The following is a 19,050-nucleotide window of genomic DNA, read 5'->3' as shown; positions in this document are numbered from 1 at the left end:
TTCATGAGATTAGGGATCCGGTCTGTCTTGTTTACTGTCGTATCCCCAGCACTAGAACAGAGATTGGCATAGGTAGGCAGGGTGCACAGTGAATATTTGCGGCTGTATTTGGGCCTCTTAGCTTTCTTGAGGCATAACATTTTATCCATTACCTTATAAATAAAAGGACATGACCTTGTGTCCCATCATGCACGTTAATCCACACCCTTTGGAGACCTATCACCATGAAGGCAGAAACAGCAGCTGCAATCCCCTTATTCATTTCCTCAAGGCTGGAAGGTACAATACCTAGTGAGTAGTGGTTCAGACCACATATGTGAATACTGGGGAATTTGAGGACAGGGAGAAGAAGCCTGTATTGTTAAAGGTGAGCTGCCCACTCTGCCATTTTTCATTAGCTGAGCCACTTTTCCTTTCTAAAAACAGAAAAAAAAAAATTCTTGTATAATATGAAAGTAAATGCATCCTTTTATCAATTTAAAAAATAGGCAAAATTTGTATGTAGTTTAGGGCATGTAGATGTTGGAGCTATAAAAAAAAAAGCAAGGAGATGGCCAGTATATAACTCAGGACAGTGGTGGTTAACTCTGGGGAGAATGATCAAGAAGGGCCACCAAGGGTTTTTTCATTCCATAGTGTGGGTGGTGGGTATGAATATTCCTCTTATTAGTCTTCTTAAAACTGTACACATATATTTACAAACCTTTTTGAATATATATTTCACAATGGAACACATGTTTATGAATTGAAAAAGTTAAGTTGATAAATTGATGAGTTGAGCTGAAGTTCATTGATTTTTCATTGCCCTATTTCAGAACATTTATTCTACTTCCCTACTTTGTGAACTGATGGAGGAGAATGGCAAAATTCAGGTGATGTTCAGGGGTAGGTAAATTTGGCCAGTGAGTCCTCCTCAGCTCTGCTAGGGCTGGGAACTTTTGGTCCAGCAACCAGCCTCCCCAACAGTGTTTTGGATCTAGCTGGAGGGAGAGGCCACGCAACCTTCCTTTAGAGCAGAGATGTCATATTTTGGAGCTGGGTAGGTGCTATAACCTTAGGATGTTTGAGGAGCAGGAGAAGGATGTTCACTTTGGAACTGCCTTGCTGGGGAATTTGGAAGCAGAGGTTAGGGGCTCCCCACTAGAGTCCAAAGTGATGGAAGAAGCTGGATAATTCAGTCCACATATTTCTCTAAGGGCTCTCTGATTCCTTTGGCAAGGAGAAAAGAGGTGGCATTTCAGGAAGGTTCTCTCTGAGCTGTCTTTCTGGGCACCTGAGTTGGGGTGGAAGTGGGAAGTGGCAGGAGGGTAGCCAACCGGCTCTGGCCTTATCTGCATATTCATAAGCCCCCCCACACCGGTTGGCTGCTCTGGGTAGCCCCCACTGTCCCCAGTGCCAGCAGTTGCAGCAGCGCTGGGCTGGGTCTGTCAGATGGTGCCTTACACTGACTGAGAAGGGTGGGCAGTGGGAGGGTGAATCCCCTCACCCAGTCACGGCTGGAGACCTGCCTGGGGAGGAAGGAGAGGAAACCAAAAACACTTCCTGACCATGGCTGTGTCTGCCCAAGGCAGGTGAAGAGAGGGCTGCTCCATCTCCTCGGGATGGCGGGCCCTGCTTGGCTGTAGACCCTGGACCTGGACCTCTCTGCAGACCTCGTTCCTGTGAGTAACCCCATCCCATCCCTTCCATTTCCATTGCCAGAGTGCTTTTTACAGTTAAGGAATGTTCATTATTAACGTTTTCCAGCATACTGAAATGCAGATAAACTATCATAAGGAATACCCACCCATGAATACCCATCACCTAGATTTAACAGTTGTTGATATGTTGCCATATTTTCTTCATCTATTTTTGTGGGCTAAAATACTGTCAAGTAAACTGTAAACATCAAGATATTTCACTCCATAATACCCTGGCATGCAACTCTGGAACACTTTTTTTTTTTTATTTTTTTTTATTTTTACTTTTTTTTTTTTTTATTAATTAAAAAAATTAACTAACACAACAATAGAAATCAATCCATTCTACATATGCAATCAGTAATTCTTAATATCATCACATAGGTGTATGGTCATCATTTCTCAGTACATATGCATCGATTTAGAGAAAGAAATAGCACTACAACAGAAAAAGAAATAAAGTGATAACACAGAGAGAAAACACAAATAAAAATAAAAAGTACAAAAATATATAAGAGAAAACAAACAAACAAACAAAAAAAACTATAGATCAGATGCAGCTTCATTCAGCACAACTCTGGAACACTTTTGAAGCTCTCCTTTTGAAAGTGACTGGTTCTCTTGTGTCTGATGCTCTTTTTATCTACATATGGACAGATGAGTAAAACATATGGACTAAAAATAAATAAATAATAGGGGGAACAAATGTTAAAATAAATTTAGTAGATTGAAATGCTAGTGATCAATGGAAGGGAGTGATAAAGGGTATAGAAAAAAATAAGGGAAACAAAGCCTAAAATATATTGGGTAGATGGAAATACTAGCAATCAATGAGAGGGAGGGGTAAGGAGTATGGTATGTATGAGTTTTTTCTTTTTTCCTTTTATTTCTTTTTCTGAATTAATGCAAATGTTTTAAGAAATGATCATGGTGATGAATATACAACTATGTGATGATATGGTGAATTATTGATTATATACCAAGAATGGAATGATCATATGGTAAGAATGTTCATGTTTGTATGTTGTTATGTTTGAAAAAAAAAAAAAAGGCTGGTTCTCATACCTGTCATGGGCATCCCCGGGGAAAAAGGCACAAAGAAGCTTGAGTGTGGCCTGAGGGCAAATGGCTGGGAGTAGAGGCCAGACCTCTTAACTCCCAGCCCGGGATGCTGTACAGTCACTGGAAGGATCTCTGACAGCTAGGGGTGTTTCTCCTGTGATCTTGGGCATGGCCCTTCACCTCTCTGGGTTTGTTTCCCCATCATAAAGCAAGGACATGGTAAGAAGAGCAGTAGTTCCCTAACACCGGTCCAGGGAAGTTTTCAGAAAATGACTAGGTAAAGACTTTTTTTTGCTTGTTTGTTTTTTAAAACTTTCTTTATTGTTAAATATAACATGTATGCAAAGAAAAGAAAAAAAGCAATGATTTTCAAAGTACACTTCAATAAGTAGATACAGAACAGATTTTAGAATTTGTTATGGGTTACCATTTCACTATTTCAGAATTTCCCTCCTAGCTCCTGTAAAACACTGGACACTGGAAGAAATATGTATTTTTCTTTTTTGTGAATAAGAACATGTATACTAAAAAGCAATAAATTTCAAAGTACATTGCAACAATGAGTTGTAGAACAGATTTAAGAATTTTGGTATGGGTAACAATTCCACTGTTTTAGGTTTTTACTACTAGCTGCTCTAAAGTACTGGAGACCAAAGGAAGTATTAATATAATGATTCAGCACTCATACTCATTTGTTAAACCCTACCTTCTCTGTATAACTACACCATCCTTTGAGCTTTCTCCCACTCTTTAGGGGGTATTTGGGCTATGCCCATTCTAACTTTTTCATGTTGGAAGGGGCTTTCAGTAATATGGGGCAGGGGAATGGAACTAGTTGATGTTCTGGAAGGGCTGGCACCTCTGCTTTTCAGGACTAGTCTGGTCCAGGGACCCATCTGTAGGTTGTAGGTCTCTGGAACGTTACCCTAGTGCTTGGAACCTTTGTAGAATCTTATATAATGCCCTATGTGTTCTTTAGGAATGGCAGGATTAATTTTGAGGTTTGGCAAGTTATGATAGATAGCAATGTCTAACCGAAGCTTACATAAGAGTGACCTCCAGAGTAGCCTCTCGACTCTATTTGAACTCCCTCAGCCACTGATACCTTATTTGTTCCACCTCTTTTCCCCATGGTAAAAGAGTTTTTATAAAGCTAAATGTATTCCTCACCCTCCTTTTTTTTTTTTATAGGAATGGTTAAAACTATTTTCTTTCTGAAATAAAAATTATAGTAAATAGGAGATATACTGTTTATGTGTACATGTGCCCTTTATTTCCCCAGATAAAATATTGACAACTCAAGCTGGATCAAAGTGCTTTTATTTTCATTTTAATAATATTTGAAATCTAAAAGACTGAAGCCACCCACTGTACCAGATGATCCCGAAGGCCCTGCCAGTCCTAAAGTTTTATGGCCATGGGGCCTCCCTACCCCACTTTAGGAGGAAAGGAAACTACAGCTTAAGGAGAGCCTTTTGCCAGACATTTGGATGTGCTATCACATTGGGTCATCACCACAGCTCTAGGAGTTGGGCACTGTTATCAACCCTATCTCACAGGTGAAGAAACTGAGGGGGAGAGACGTAAAGTGATGTGCTTAAGATTACATGAGAGCTAGCGATTCCAGCCCAGGGATCCACCCAGTAGATCAAACCCTCAGAGCTTCTGATTTGGTTGTGTCTAGGTCCGTGATGGACAGAGCTGTGTGACATGACCTCCCCTTCTCATTGCCACCATCAGCCTGTGCAGTGGGGAGAACTGTTCAGGGCTGGACTAGAGATGGAAGGGGTGACCCCCGGCCCCAGGGCAAGAGAGAATGTCGCCACATCTTAGGGAACAAAACAGAGATGAAGTGGTATATGAGAACACCTTAGTAAAGTATAAAAATGCTGTATGACTTAGATGTAGCATTGAAGAAATCAGCTGGGCCTGGAAATATTTAGATGGGAGGCTGTTCACGAATACTGTGGGTCAGACAGAAATATATATTGGCATACAAATGTGTGATTAAGTGATCATTATTATGAGTTGGCAGCAGTGTCCTCCAGATTCCATCACCTCTGCATAGGAGAGGCTGGTTCAGGATAAGGCATTTTCATCTATTTCTTCAACCACATTATGGGTGGTTGCCTCGTAAGCTCAAGACTGGTCCTATTGGGATCCAAATGAGTCTAGGAAGTGAATGAACAAAATACTGCAAATAAGAACCCTAAGTTTTCCTAACTAGGCAGGAACTTTATCAAGGAAATAACAATAAGCCTTCCTTGTATAAATCTGGGTTAAGTTTCTAATGACAGTGATGAGAATGAATTAGCGTCACTCATAGTTTACCATATGCCTAGTCTTTGACCCAGTATTTCCATTTCTAGAAATGTATGCTAAGGAAATTATAAGTTCCCAAAGATATATGTAGGATGTTCCCCAGTATCGTTCATAATAAGAATAGTTAACACTAATACAGTGTTTTAGTTTGTTAAAGCTGCTGGAATGCAATAAATGGAATGGCTTTTAAAAAGGGGAATTTTTTAAGTTGCAAGTTTATAGTTTTAAGGCCATGAAAATGTCCAAACTAAAGCATCCAGGGAAACATACCTTGAAAGGTTGATGGGTCCAGAACACCTCTGTCAGCTGGAAAGGCCCATGGTGACATCTGCTAGTTTTCTCTCCAGGCTTCTCATTTAATAAGGATTCCTGGGGGGTGTTCTCCTTCTACATCTCCAAAGGTCTCTGGCAGTGTGGGTTTTCTCAGCTCTGGGGTTCTAAAGCTTTTTCCAAAATGGTTTCCTCTTAAAGGGTTCCAGTAAGCAATCCCATCTTGTATGGGTGGAGACACATCTCCATGGAAACTATCTAATCAAAAGTTAAATACCCACAATTGGGTGGGTCACATCACCATGGAAGCAATCAAAAAGACCCCACCCAACAATACTGAGTGAGGATTTAAAGGACATGGCTTTTCTGCAGTACATAATAGCTTCAAACCGGCACATACAGCAATTACTAATGTGCCAGGAAATGTTCTAAAAATGTAACATATGTTAATTCCTTTGATCCTCACCACAAGCATAGGTATTATAGTTATCCCCATTTTACTGATGAGAAAACCGAGGTTCAGAGGTCACAACGCTAATAAGTGGCTATAGGGATTCAACTCAACACAGTCTGATTCCAGAGTCCCATGCTCTCAACTTCCATACTTTCTTGCCTGTACTGTTATAGTAGTGAAAACATTAGAATGAATCTGTCTATCCAAAGGTAATTTGTTAAATAAATTATGTTACTTTCATACTAGCTTTTACAATGTTGTTGTAAATTGATATTCATCGACATGAGAGCTATGTATTTATAATTCCATTTTTGTTTTTAAAAATTTTACATAATTATAGGTATATGTACACAGAGAAAAAATTTGGAAAAAATGAAGAACATCAATGTTAACTGGTTTTCTCTGGGCATTTATTTTCTTCTTCATATTGTTGTATATTTGGGAAGTAAAACGATCACATAGTACGTTCGTCATCTAAGAGAGGTAATCAAACATTTTTATGGGGCTGTGACAATTGCTACTTCTATCAGTGAATGTGAGAGTGCTGCTAGTTAATTTTCAAACAGAAGGAGTGTCCCTGCTTCATACAGGCGCAACCAGATAAAGGGCCCTGGACAGCATGCTGGCCTCAGCACAGAGGTTTCCTGTTTTTCAGCAGCCCAATGCAGAGTTTTCATGATTGTCATACAGAGATGAGCATAAACATCTCTGGACACCAAATCACAGTGGAGCCCAAATCAAAGTGGATTTCCAGTTTCTGGCCTCAAGACATTCCTGCTCATTGTTGCTCCATTAAATACACTGGGCCAAGTCTCCTATCCAAGTGGTTCAGCTTTCTGGAACACAGACTACATGGAACATCAAAAACAGTACCTGAAATAACACACAGGGAGATCTAGAAAAGTTGGTTCTATGCTCTCCATCTATCCATCCATCCATCCATCCATCCATCCATCCATCCATCCTCCCACCCACCTACCTACCCACCCACCTTCTTGTATATATTGAGTTTGTTCCATACCCAAGTCTCGGTGTTCAGTGCTAGAAGGTTCTAAAATAAAGCATCAGTATAGAGAAGTGTTTAGAGAATAATTCATTCAACTGAACCAACAAACATCTATTTGGAATTGTCAGTTAAGCACTATTGGGGGATAAAAAGTAGAGGGATCGTGGTGCAGTAGCCAAGTTCTTGCCTGCCATGCTGGAGACCCGGGTTCGATTCCTGGTGGCTGCCCAAGCAAAAAAAAAAAGTAGAGGGAGCTCACAGTTTAAAGGGCAAGGCACACTGATTGCTTCAGAGAGGAGGTGACGTTTCAGTTGAATTTTGAAAAAGGAGTCGAGTATGTTTGGTGGAAAAGAGGGAAAAGGGCCTGCCTGGCAGAGGGAACAGTAAGTACAAAGACATGATGCCTTAAAGGAGTTTCAGCAGGCTCAGGGATGATGGCTCAACACAGGACACATGTTGAGTATAGTGGCTCCAGAAGAGTTAGATTAGGACTGCACTCAAGAAGGATTGAAGCATCTGAACCATACAGTCAACAGGAAGCTAGCAAAGACTTTGATTTTATTGAGGGGCAAACCAGACCCACATTTTAGAATATTAATGCCAATGACAGTGCCGCTGAGAAAATGGAAGCAGTCAAAGGAAAACTTCCACTATCTCCTGCCCCTGTATCTCCCAACCTATCAGCACCTGTATACATGTGTTGCCTTGGGTCCTGTGAGCATGGATGAGCTCCACATTCTCCTATCTCCTGGGTACTAGATCCTTCCTACCCAAGGCCATGGCCCAGAAATTCTCCCCCTCTCGCCTCCACTAACATATTTGGTCTTTCTATGGAATCATTGCCATCAGCCTACAAAATGCTATTATTTCTCCTATCATGCAAAACCCTCTTTTGACCCCACTACCCCTTCCAGCCACTGTCCCATTTTTTTCCTCTTTATAAAACTTCTTGGAAGAGTTGCCATATTCAATGTCACCAGTTCGTCTTCTTGCCCTCTTCCTTAAATCCACTCCAGTCTGGATTTTCTTCTCGCTACTCCACCCAAACTGCTCTGAACAGAGTGCCTAATGATATGTCATTACTAAATTGACTACTCAATTCACAATCCTATATAACAGATGTCTTCTCTTCTAGAAACACTTTCTTCATTTCGCCCCCAGGGCCTCACACACCCCTAGTTTTCCTCCTCTCTCATGGATTGCTTCTCCTCAGTTTCCGTGGTTCATTTCCCTTCTTGTCCCCAACCTCTTCACGTTGATGGTCCCGGGGATGAATCTCTGTCCTCTTTTCCTCTCTATTACACTCACTCCCTTGGTGAGTTCATCCATCTACATACTGACAACCCTCAATTTTATATTTGTAGCTCATATCTACCCCCCAAACTCCAGCCTAATTTATCCACCCACTTTTTCAACATCTTCATTTAGATTTAATATGGGGCAGGCCATGGTGGCTCAGTGGCAAGAACGCCTGCCTGCCTTACCAGAGGACCCAGGTTCGATTCCCGGTGCCTGCCCATGTAAAAATAAATAAATAAATAAATAAATTTAGATTTAATATGTTCAAACTGAGTTTTTGCTCTTCCCCTTGAAATGTTTCTTCAGTCGTTCTCCCCATCTCAGTTCATTAAGCTATATCCTTCCAGTTGCTCATATAAAAAATTTAAAATCAGTAATGCTTATTTTTCTCTTCTACCCAATATCCAATCTGTTAGAAAATCCCAACTTCATCATATATCCAGAACCTACATGAGTTCTTGCTCCCATTGCTACATCCTTTGTCCAAGCCATCATCATCATCTTTCACTTGAATTATTATAACAGTCTTCTAGGTAATTTCCCCACTTCTAACCTTGGTCTCCATCCCCAGTCTATTTTCCATCCAGTAGAAAATGATCGTTTTAAATTGAAATTATGTCATATCTCATATCCCTCCAATAGGTCCTTATTTATCTCAGAGTAAGGGCTTTAGATAATGTAGCCCTCCAATACTTATGTAGTGTATTATTAAGTCTATCTCCCTTTGCATGTACACAAGCCCCACATGGGCACAGGATTTGCTCTGTTGTCAGCACTCAATACATGTTTGTTGAATGAACGAATGTAGAAGAAGGATCAGAGTGGGGGAGAGGCTAGACGATGGGGGACCAGTATTTTGTGTCCAGGTGTACAATTATGGGACCCTGAATCGAGACAATGGCATTGTGGAAGGAGTGGTGGAATGTAGTTCAGAGCCATTTTTGCCATACATTTGGTGATCAAGTCAATGTTGAGGATAAGGAATAGGCAAGAGTCAAAGAGACACCTCTACTTCCAGCTTGAACAACAAGGTCGGTAGTATAAGAGGTGAGACAGAGTTGAGGAGGCAGCTGTTGAGTCTGAGTTTGAAAATGATGAGTTTAAAGAGGAACTGTTCAGCAGTAAGAATAACCTTAGCCAACCACCTTTTCTTTTTGGAGCCTACTTTAAAAATATATATATAGTCTTGTATCATTTTTGTACAGCTCCTCTTGGTTAAAATATCAATTCTGACAGTTTAATGATGATGATTATTTACAAAGTACGTAATGTACACTTTATGATTTAGTTAAGCTTATTAGATAATAAGATCTGTTAAAAATAACTTTTCCATATTTCACACATAATATATATTCATGGTCAAATTATCTAAAAGTTAATTTAGATAATTAAAAGGAAGTTAAAAAATGTTTCTTTCTCCCAAGGAGGAACACTATCCAACCTGTTGGTATTAACTTGGTGATAACTAATACTTTCATTTACATTAATTTGACGTCATCTCATTTTGTTTTAGTAATTTAAAAATATCTTAATTATTCAAAGCTAAGAACTTTCTAATTTTACTGCCCCGCGGCCCCAGCCTTTTCTCCATCAGTGGCACTCATCCCATGATGGCTCCACCCCAAGTGGAACACAGGGAATTATGTTGGGTGTCTCTGTAAGCCACCTGGCAGCTCCAGGTGGAAGCTGTGGTCACGTCTGCAGACCCTAGTGACCTGCCTAGAACTCCCTGGCTGCAGAGGAGCTGAGATTTGCCTGTTTCCTTATCTGTAAAATAGGAATAACAACATCCTCATGGAGTTGTGAGCATTAAAATAGGTATTAGAGGGCAGGCCACGGTGGCTCAGCAGACAAGGATGCTTGCCTGCCATGCCAGAGGACCCGGGTTCGACTCCTGGTGCCTGCCCATTTTAAAAAAAAAATAGGTATTGGATATAGACTTCTTGCACAATGCTTAGGAAATTGCTCAGTTGGCTACTATCGTTATTACTATTGTTCTTGCCACTATTCTTCTTATTATTATGATGATGAGGCAGAAGATATTTCTCCCTGAGATTACTCTTGGGAATCTCTAGCCTTGTTCCTCAAAGTGTGTTCCCAATCTTCAGCAGCAGCAGCACCTGGGACCTGGTTAGACATGAAGACTCTTGGCCCTACCCTGCATCTATGAGAATGAATTTTAACAAGATTCCTAGGTAATTCAGTTGCACACTGGATTTTGTAAAGCATAACCGTTCAAAGTCACATGTGCTGTTTTCTTCCTGTCTTTAATTTCAGGAATCTGCCCAGGAGCTTTTTCAGCTCTGGTATTCCAGAGTCTGAATCCTTCCTCTGCAACTGCTGCCTTTCACCGTTCTGAGTGCAGAGAGCAGCCCCCAGCTCATTCCAAGTATACTTCCAACTGGGAAGATTAAAGGACTGCTGAAGCCCTGGGCTCCCTCAGGGAGCCCTGACGAATCACATAGCCTCGAAGCAAGTGGCTGTGGAACTAGGGGATGGATCCAAACTCCATTTTGCCTTCTCCTCAGTCCCGGACCTGCTCCCACCCAACAGAACCCCGTATGGAAGGTGGAAGAAACCCATCCGGCCAGGAGCTTGGCAGAGACCCCCTCTTTCCCTGGAGCCAGGTCTCCAACTCCAGTCTTGCTGACCCTGACTGGTTTGGGGATAAGCTCATCCAGGCAAAGAGGGCCAGAGTGGAGACCATCGTTCAGGGCATGTGTCTTTCCCCCAGCCCTTTGGGTTCTGGAAATATCCTAGGCAGGGACAGCCCATGCTGCCTGGAGAAGGCCCGGGACCGGAGGAGGAAGCAGAGCCTTCCTCTGCAGCAAGGCCTCTTGAAGCCAGGCCCTGCAGGGGACCCTGGCAACAGGAAGGGGCCAGGGGGCCCTCAGGTGACAGAACAGCTTCAGCTGCTGAAGCAACAGCTAAGACACCTGCAAGAGCATATTCTGCAGGCTGCTGGGCCCATGGACACAGCTCAGGGTCCTGAAGATCCTGAGAAGTGGAAGGGCCCTCTGAAAGTAAAGCAGAGGAATGGCTCTGGGTTTAGTCCCTGGGCTCTGGACAGGGATCACCAGCAGGGTTCCAGCAGGGACCTCTCCAGGGTGGAAAAACATAGAGGGTCTGAGGTCGAATACCATTCTGAGGAACCCAGGCGCCTTCCTCATGGAACACAGGCTTTGCTGGAAATTCTAAAGAAAGAATTAACTAAGGCAGTGTCCCAGGCTGTGAACTCAGTATTACAAAAGATTCTAGTGGATCCTCCAGGTCACCTGACTCAGCTAAGCAGAAGTTTCCAGGAGCTAGTGTCAGAGGTTAGACGTGATCCTTCACCTTCTGGAGGAGGAGCCTGCAAAGGTCCACTTCCTCTGGCTGCCTTGCCGAGGAGGGTCCAGCCACAAGCTGGGGTCCCATTGGGGAACTTATCCCTGCCCAAGCCCCTGGATCCTCCTAAGTACTCTGTCTCTTCAAGAATAATCCCCAAATCTTATCAGGCCCTCCCAACAAACTATTCTTTGACTGTGCCTTCCCAAATGCAAGAAACTCAGATTCTTAGCCAGCTACTGAGTCATGGACACGGTGGCCATTGGAACACCAGTCCTCCCCAAGACTCATCTTCTCAAAGCCACCCCTCTTCAGAGACTACCCAACGACCTTGGAGAGCTGTCGAACTGCACCCATCAATTTTGAGACAGCAGCAGGACCCCCTGCCCTTAGCCTGTCTGGAAAATCTGCCCCTTCTTCCCTCAGTGAAGATGGAACAGGGTGGCCTGCAGGCTGTTACCGATGCACTGCCTTTTTCTTCAGTCCATATATCCTTTACTGGTAATTGAGATTCCTATTGAAACTGCTCAGAGGAGCAGGAAATCTAGATAAGGAGGAGGAGGAGAGTATAACAAATAACCAGATGGCATAGGGAATGGCTTTGCTTTCAGATGGTCTTCTGTTATTTCTGGGCCTTCTTTTCCTTCCCTGTAGCTCAAGTCTCATTAGACCCCCAAAAGTGGTGACCGCATTCTGGGATTTAAGGTCCTGGGACGGCTCATTTACTTTCTTCTGTGACTCATCAGATTTCACCATTACTGACTCATTCCTCTGGGCCTGAAGATGTTTTGGTTGTTGTTGGTTGGTTTTTAAACTACAATGGACTCCCCAGATATGATCACTACCCTATGGAAAGAAGAACCCCATAATTTGGTTGTCAGCTCCCCATTCACCTAGGCAGAGAGGGTCAAAGGAATGACCTCATTTGAGGCATAGCTCTCCCAATCCCATGGCTCTACAGGCAAAAGGCCTGCATTGTCTAGGAGACTCATGAAGAACATTTGAGCAGAAGAGAAGGGAAATTTTCGTCGTGGACTAGACCCACAGAGGCAGCTAGAAGGGGAAGAAGTCTTTAGTTTTAGGAGCAGCTTCCAAGGAGAGGGCTGGAAGTTGGAGAATGGGCACCTGGTGTAGGCTGAGGGGCCCAGGTTGATCTGTAGGGGCCTGGGTCTTACTGCATCACCTTTGCAACACTCAGGCACACCCCACTTTTTAAAGCAGTGTTTTACAGGGAAAACCTCAGGATATTAATAGTTATTGAATATAAAGAAAAAGTGGCTTGGGTGAATACTGGCTTCTTTACAGCAGGACTTCTCAGAACCTTTAACATGCTGAAGTCCACTGTTAAGACTCATGTGAGAGAGGAACGTATGCAACCCTAAACTCATATGACCAAGAACCCCTTTTCCAACAAGTATCTTGCAAGACTAAAGTTCCTTAGAGCATATTTTGGATATTTTTTTCATAAGCTTTGCTTGTGCTGCTGCTTCTCATGGACAGCCCTGAACTGGGTATCCAGAGGTTTGAAGTCATTTTTTAAAGTGTGAGCAGTCAGGTCCTTTGCCTGGCAAGCTGTAGTGACGGCAGCAGGATGGAGTGGAGACGGGTTGGGAGCAGCTCACAACCAAGCCAGGGTAGGCTCTGGAGTCCTAAATGTTCTGAGTGCCCCCTGCTGGTCACATGTTGGAAACAGTTCCCTATGCCTTTCTGGAAGGCAGTGAGCAACTATAAAACTACGGCTAAGAACACCTCACCCGCCACTGCCTCTCCAGGCGGCAGGGAATCTTCTTACAGGTATGGAGATACCAGCATAGACTGATTTTCTTGTCAAGCAACAGCTCTGTGTGAGAAAGGCTGTCAAGCTGCCCTGGCTGTACCTTCCTAGAGAGGGAGGGGCATGCCGATATTTGCTGGGCACCTACTATGTGCCTGTGAAATGAGGACTGGGCTTGGAGAGTTTCAGGAGGTTTCAAGGACTCATTCCTAAGAAAGACTTCTATGGGTGGGTGCGTGGATGAGAGGGGCTGCATGGCTGAGATACTCAGCTATCTCTGGAATGATCTGGAGCCTCCATGCAGAATCCTGGCCCTCCAGCTATTTCCTTCTGCTTTCTGCCTATGTTCCAGCATTAGAAATTTATTCCTATGTCTCATTAATGTCACTTAAGAGCAAGCTGCTTTAAAGTGCAAAATAATTTTCACGTTCATATGGCATCCCTGTGAAATAGGCTGGGCAGGTATGACAATGAGAATACATTCATTGAGTACCTCCTCTGTGGCAGGCGTTGCTGTGTATAGTTCATGTTTATGTCCACCACCACTGAGCCACAATTCTGAAATCCAAACAGCTTGGAAACTCCCTATGATTTTTATTCCCCTAAGATTGATGTGAACTTTTTTGGTAGTGAAACATGACCTGCACCGATTGGGGGCTATCTATGGACTTTCTCCCATTTAGTGTAATAGTCATACATTTTGATGTAGGAATATGGATATATAGACTCACAGATGCTGCCATGGACTCTGTTGGCTAATACATGGCACATACCCCAGATAACCTTTGTAAAATAACAGAAGTTCTGAAATCTCAACCATTATTTGGCCCAGGGTTTCAGATAAGGGGTTATGGGCCTATATTGCCCCCCAAATCAAGCATCCATTGTAGGATCAGGTATCTGAGAGACAGGGGCAGACAATCAAGCTAACTTGCCCAAAGACAAACACAGAGCCAGGATTCAGACCCAGGATCTGATTGCCAAGCACAGGCTTTTAACCACTATACTATATATTTAGAAATAAGGAAATGAGGCCCAGAGAAGTGGCTTGCCTAAGGTCACATAGCAGATAGGTGGCAAAGCTAGTATCTGAAACTGGGTCTTTTGTCTCACGTTAGGGATTCTTTACACAGCACTTATGAACCTATAAGGGGGATTAGAAGTAGGGCCAAGGACAAGGGGTAGGCTGAGGTCTTCTGGTTAGCAGCATGGTGCCTGGGGTCAGCTATAACTGAAGACATTTGGTTTCCTCTGGCTAAACTGCTTTATCCGACTGAGGAGTCTTAACTGTCCTAAAGTTACAGACCTGAGATCTAAGGTCACTCTGTGTAATGTTTCTCACTGGTCCCAAGAACTGTCCTGGGGAATGCCGAGAGTTCTTCTGTAGGAATTTTTTTTCCCTCCCAGCCTGGTGCCAAGCAGTTACACTACTATACCCTGCTCTCGTTAAAGGGCAAGGAATCTGTTTTCAGAGTAAGGTATGGTTTGGAACATAATTTCCGTATGTGTATATGGATTAAGGTTGACTTTAATTATTCACTTGCTCCTTCATCCAACAAACATTTATTGAGCACCTATGGGTTCCTAGCACTGGGCTAGGCATGGGGAATACAAAGGTGGAAAGGTAAGGTCCTCGCCCTCAAGAGGTTCACAGTCTCAGCGGGGAGACAAACATGCAGTAAAAATTTCAGTAAGGTCATTACTACAATGGAAGTTTGTACAGAGAGCCTTGGTGGCCCAGGGTAAGGAAGGCCTGATTTAGCAAGGGAAGCTTTCACAGAGGAGGGCACATCTAAGCTGAGACGTGAAGGAAGAGGAAAGGTTCTGCCAGGCAAATGGAGAGCAGGTGCAGTCCAGCAGTTCAAGCTTTTTGACCAAAAGCAAAATGTGATCCAATACTCAAAGTCTGGTTAGATGCTTGCTGGTTTAAACACAGTAAAGCCAACGATAAGAATGAGTGCCAGGATGGGGACCATTCAGTTGACTCCTTTCATTTTACAGATGAGGAAACTGAGGCAGAGGAGAAGTAGATCTCCACCGGGATCTCAAAATGGTTTATCTAGAATAGAGCTGCCATCTCTTCCCATCCTGTTCTTAAAGCAAGCACAATGGACACCAAACTGTATTTGATATCATATATGTCAAAGGACTTTTACACATCAAAATATTCTTTAAATTCTAACTTTACTGTGGCATATATGGCATATAGCCCAGCATCTTATCTGACCAGGCTTGCTAGAAGCAGCAAAATGGAGCAAATGCACTGTTTAGCCAGGAAAAAAAAAAGCAACCACAAAGAACAGAACAAGTCACTATTTGGATTAATTTGATAGAATTTTTGATAAACTGATATTTTAAAGTGTTAATTCCCCTTGACACTGTGATAAATTCAGGAGGGCCTAAATCCTGGTCATCTGAAGAAGGCCAAGCTAATGTTTTTTTTCACACGGTACCCGAGCTCCAACCTTCTGAAGGGCTATTTCCCTGATGTTCAGGTAAAGTTACTCAACTGAATTTCAGCTTCTGCAAAACACCTAAGTTGCAGTGGGTTTTGAGGCAAATCTTAGACCATCATCTGTACTTTAGTTCAGCAACTTTGTGGATGGAATCTGTGCAATCTCCAGGTCTGGGCTAAGATTTTCTAAATAACCATGAATAACTGTGGGCTAGGAAGGTTGGGTACCTGAACTTTTAAGCTTTCGAGCTGTAGCTCTACTCTACTAGAAACTCTGACAAGGAAGGGCACAGGGAGACAGAAACACTAGTAAATGGAACCTTTGACCTAGTGTACCTACTGTCTTTGCTGGGGACAGTGTAAGAAGTCTGACACAGTCAAATTTACATTCAAATTCTTGTGTTTCAAAGCTGAGTGAAGGTACATATGGATCAAGTATGACAATAAGGAAAATCAAGCTCTGATGGTCGGAACCAGACCTTGTCTATTCCCACAAAATAAAGGCTTCCTTTACCCTGGGCATTGGGTGGCGAGCTGTTCATACTTTGCATCTCTATCAGTCCTTTACATTTTTCAGGTCTTTTCCTTCATATTCAATTGTTTGGTTGATCTCTGCAACAAATTGATTTTGATTTATTCTGCAACTTCAAATAGACAATCAATTGCTCTCTGACCTACACCCTTACCCCTTCCTTTGGCCCTCTACTCCGGCAGAAGGCTCTAGTGCTGCCATGCACTCCCATCTGGGTGCAGCAGAAACTGGCACCATACTGGCTGAAGTCACACTGACACACCATGAAGTTTTTCATGGGTGAAAAAACCTTCAGAAATCTAGTATATTGAAAAACATTATTTTCTAATGGGCATTGATTTTTCTATGTATAACTGAATAGTCTTAGAAAACAGCCATGGCTTCTTTTTCAAAAGAAGTTCTCTTTTATATTGGTTGAAGCCATTCTTACTAACCCCTATATGGAGCTGGAAGTTGGCAGTTCTGCTTAGAGCAGCTCATGGCAAATGCCTGACTTGATGGATCCCACTGTTTGTACAGTTCAACCGCAGCATTACCTCCCAGATGATCAAGTGGTTCAGCAACTTTCGTGAATTTTATTACATCCAAATGGAGAAATTTGCTCGGCAAGCAATTTCAGAAGGTGTCATGAATCCCAAAAGGCTGGTGGTTCTCCGCGATTCGGAGCTTTTCCGAGCTCTCAATATGCACTATAACAAGGGAAATGACTTTGAGGTAAGACCATGTACATGGGTCTCATGAGGTCTGGTCAATGTTTTCCCTTTGTGGTTGGAGTTTTAAAAAAGATTCCCTTTTGTTTCTCTCCTCAAGTCACTGAGAAGCCAGAGCAGCCTGAGGCCAATCACTCACAAAGATTATAGCCTCAACATCTTCTCTTGGGCAAAACAGGTGGATATAGGAAACTGAATATACAGCCAGTCTTCATTCTGAAATTGAATCATAGGACTGCCAGGTGTTATGCCATTTTGGACTCTGTAATTATCAAGTTGCACAATTTGTTTGCCTTTCTGCCTTAGTGCCAGGAGACTTAAGACTAAATTCTGTGCTCAGTTGCAGCACCTAGCCTTGGCTTAGGTTTTCTGTACAACCATATTGTTATTTTCATCATTTGGTTCTTATCTGTATTCTCATTTGAAAAGTATTCTTATTTGTGGAATTTTTATGGCAAGTCACCTCAAATCCTCCCTGGAAATAAATAATACTCAAGCTTCTCAGTCCTTTGGGGAGCTATATCAAGGCACACTGGTGGCACCTTAGAGGTAAAGCTTCAGGAAATGGCAAGCAAGTAGACTAAGCTTCATTGGTGTGAACTCCTAATCAAGACACACACATTTTCTCATGTGCAACTGGCAACTCTTTGTTATGCTGGCATCCTATTCTGCAAGAGCCAGTCACATATACTTTCCTCTTCTTGCCTTTCTCATTTGACTATGATCACAATAGACTGTGACTACACACAGTCTATTGATACCTCCCAGGAAAGTTAGAACTGGTAACATCAACTGGTCAGATGCTTAATCACAAGATGTTTGGCAACATAAGGTTACCTGTGGGGAAAATGGACCATGTCTCCTCTCTTGAGGCTCTCAGGATCGGAGTCAGCTTTTCCCACTCATGGAAATAATCATTTGGCATGAAGGGGCAGCAAGCCCAAGCCAGGCCTGATCTGGAGGACCTATGGGAGGCCGCAACGTTTATGTTGCCAAGCAGGGTGGGAGTCCTGGACCAGATTCTTGAGCCCCCCTCCATGTTGTTTTAGCAGCAGGGATGATTCCAAGCCCCTTGGGTCCAGCCCCAAAAGGTAGTGGGAGGAGGAATGAGAGTAAGGTGTGGGCACTCTGTTCCACATTAGGCACTAAGGAAAAGAATACTAAAAACCTCCTGTGAACCACAGATTTAATTTCAATCATATCAGTTTTCCCACTTATTAAAAAGTCACCTATGAGTGGAATCAGATCCTCCTATAAAGTAGCATCTCTGATATGCTTTCTCCCAGGGCTGTCTTATTAGAACTATTATTTTAAGGTTTGTTTGATGACGGAGCAGGGGATTCCTAAGGCTGCAAAAATCAGGGACCCGTAGAGCAGGGATGCTCTTATCAGGTCACTGCCCAAGGAACAGGTAGCATGGAGCAGTAAGGTCTGTGCAATGGCAGTGCTTTACAGCCTCACGTCTTTTCTTTCTTGTGGGTCTCTTTGGGAATGCAGGTCCCAGATTGCTTCTTGGAAATCGCCAGCCTGACGTTACAGGAGTTCTTCAGGGCTGTCTCCGCAGGGAAAGATTCAGATCCTTCCTGGAAGAAACCCATTTATAAAATTATTTCGAAACTGGACAGTGACATTCCAGAGATATTCAAATCTTCCAGCTATCCCCAGGAGCTGTTTCGGAGTTAAGATCCCACAAGAGGGCAGAGTGAGGAGACACTGGCCAGGGTTCCCTGGGCTTGTCTTAAATGGCAGTTTGTATAACTGTAGTCATATGAAAAGGGCACAGGAAGAAATCCCCAAAATAGGCACTATTACCATTTCTGCTTATTTATTTCCTTTTCCAAAATCAATAGAGGCTTAACCTTAATTATAAAATATATCAATTAAGTGTATCAATTAATTGGTATGTCAATAGTACTCTGTTAAAAGAATACAACGGTTTGGGATCAGAAGACTTGAGTCTCAGTGCTACTGTTTCCAGGTGTGATGGCCTTGGAAATCTTCCTGGTATCTCTGCATCTATAAAACAAGGCTGTAAGGATTAAAAGATGTCCTCAAGCGCTCTATGAAATGTTATGTACTATACAAATACTAGTTTTTTCCCCCTTGGTTTTCAGATAAGGTTATCTAATGTTGAATTTTCACAAACTTCTGTTTTGATTT

The 19,050-nt window shown here is 42.7% G+C and overlaps 1 protein-coding gene across 1 annotated transcript; it reads left to right on the top strand.

The window, feature by feature from the left end:
• The first annotated feature begins 799 nt into the window (after positions 1-799).
• Positions 800-18,818, top strand: PROX2 (prospero homeobox 2). The gene is made up of 6 exons (XM_077123061.1): positions 800-885; positions 1,568-1,661; positions 10,370-11,907; positions 15,581-15,688; positions 16,700-16,894; positions 18,388-18,818. The coding sequence occupies exons 3-6, from the start codon at positions 10,588-10,590 to the stop codon at positions 18,571-18,573; spliced, it is 1,809 nt and encodes a 602-aa protein (XP_076979176.1). The 5' UTR covers positions 800-885; positions 1,568-1,661; positions 10,370-10,587; the 3' UTR covers positions 18,574-18,818.
• Positions 18,819-19,050: the final 232 nt, after the last annotated feature.

This window comes from Tamandua tetradactyla, chromosome 12, assembly GCF_023851605.1.
Source record: "Tamandua tetradactyla isolate mTamTet1 chromosome 12, mTamTet1.pri, whole genome shotgun sequence".
Classification (NCBI taxonomy): Eukaryota; Metazoa; Chordata; class Mammalia; order Pilosa; family Myrmecophagidae; genus Tamandua; species Tamandua tetradactyla.
Note: the sequence above shows the minus strand (reverse complement) of the source record. Positions and strands in the feature narration are given on the sequence as shown.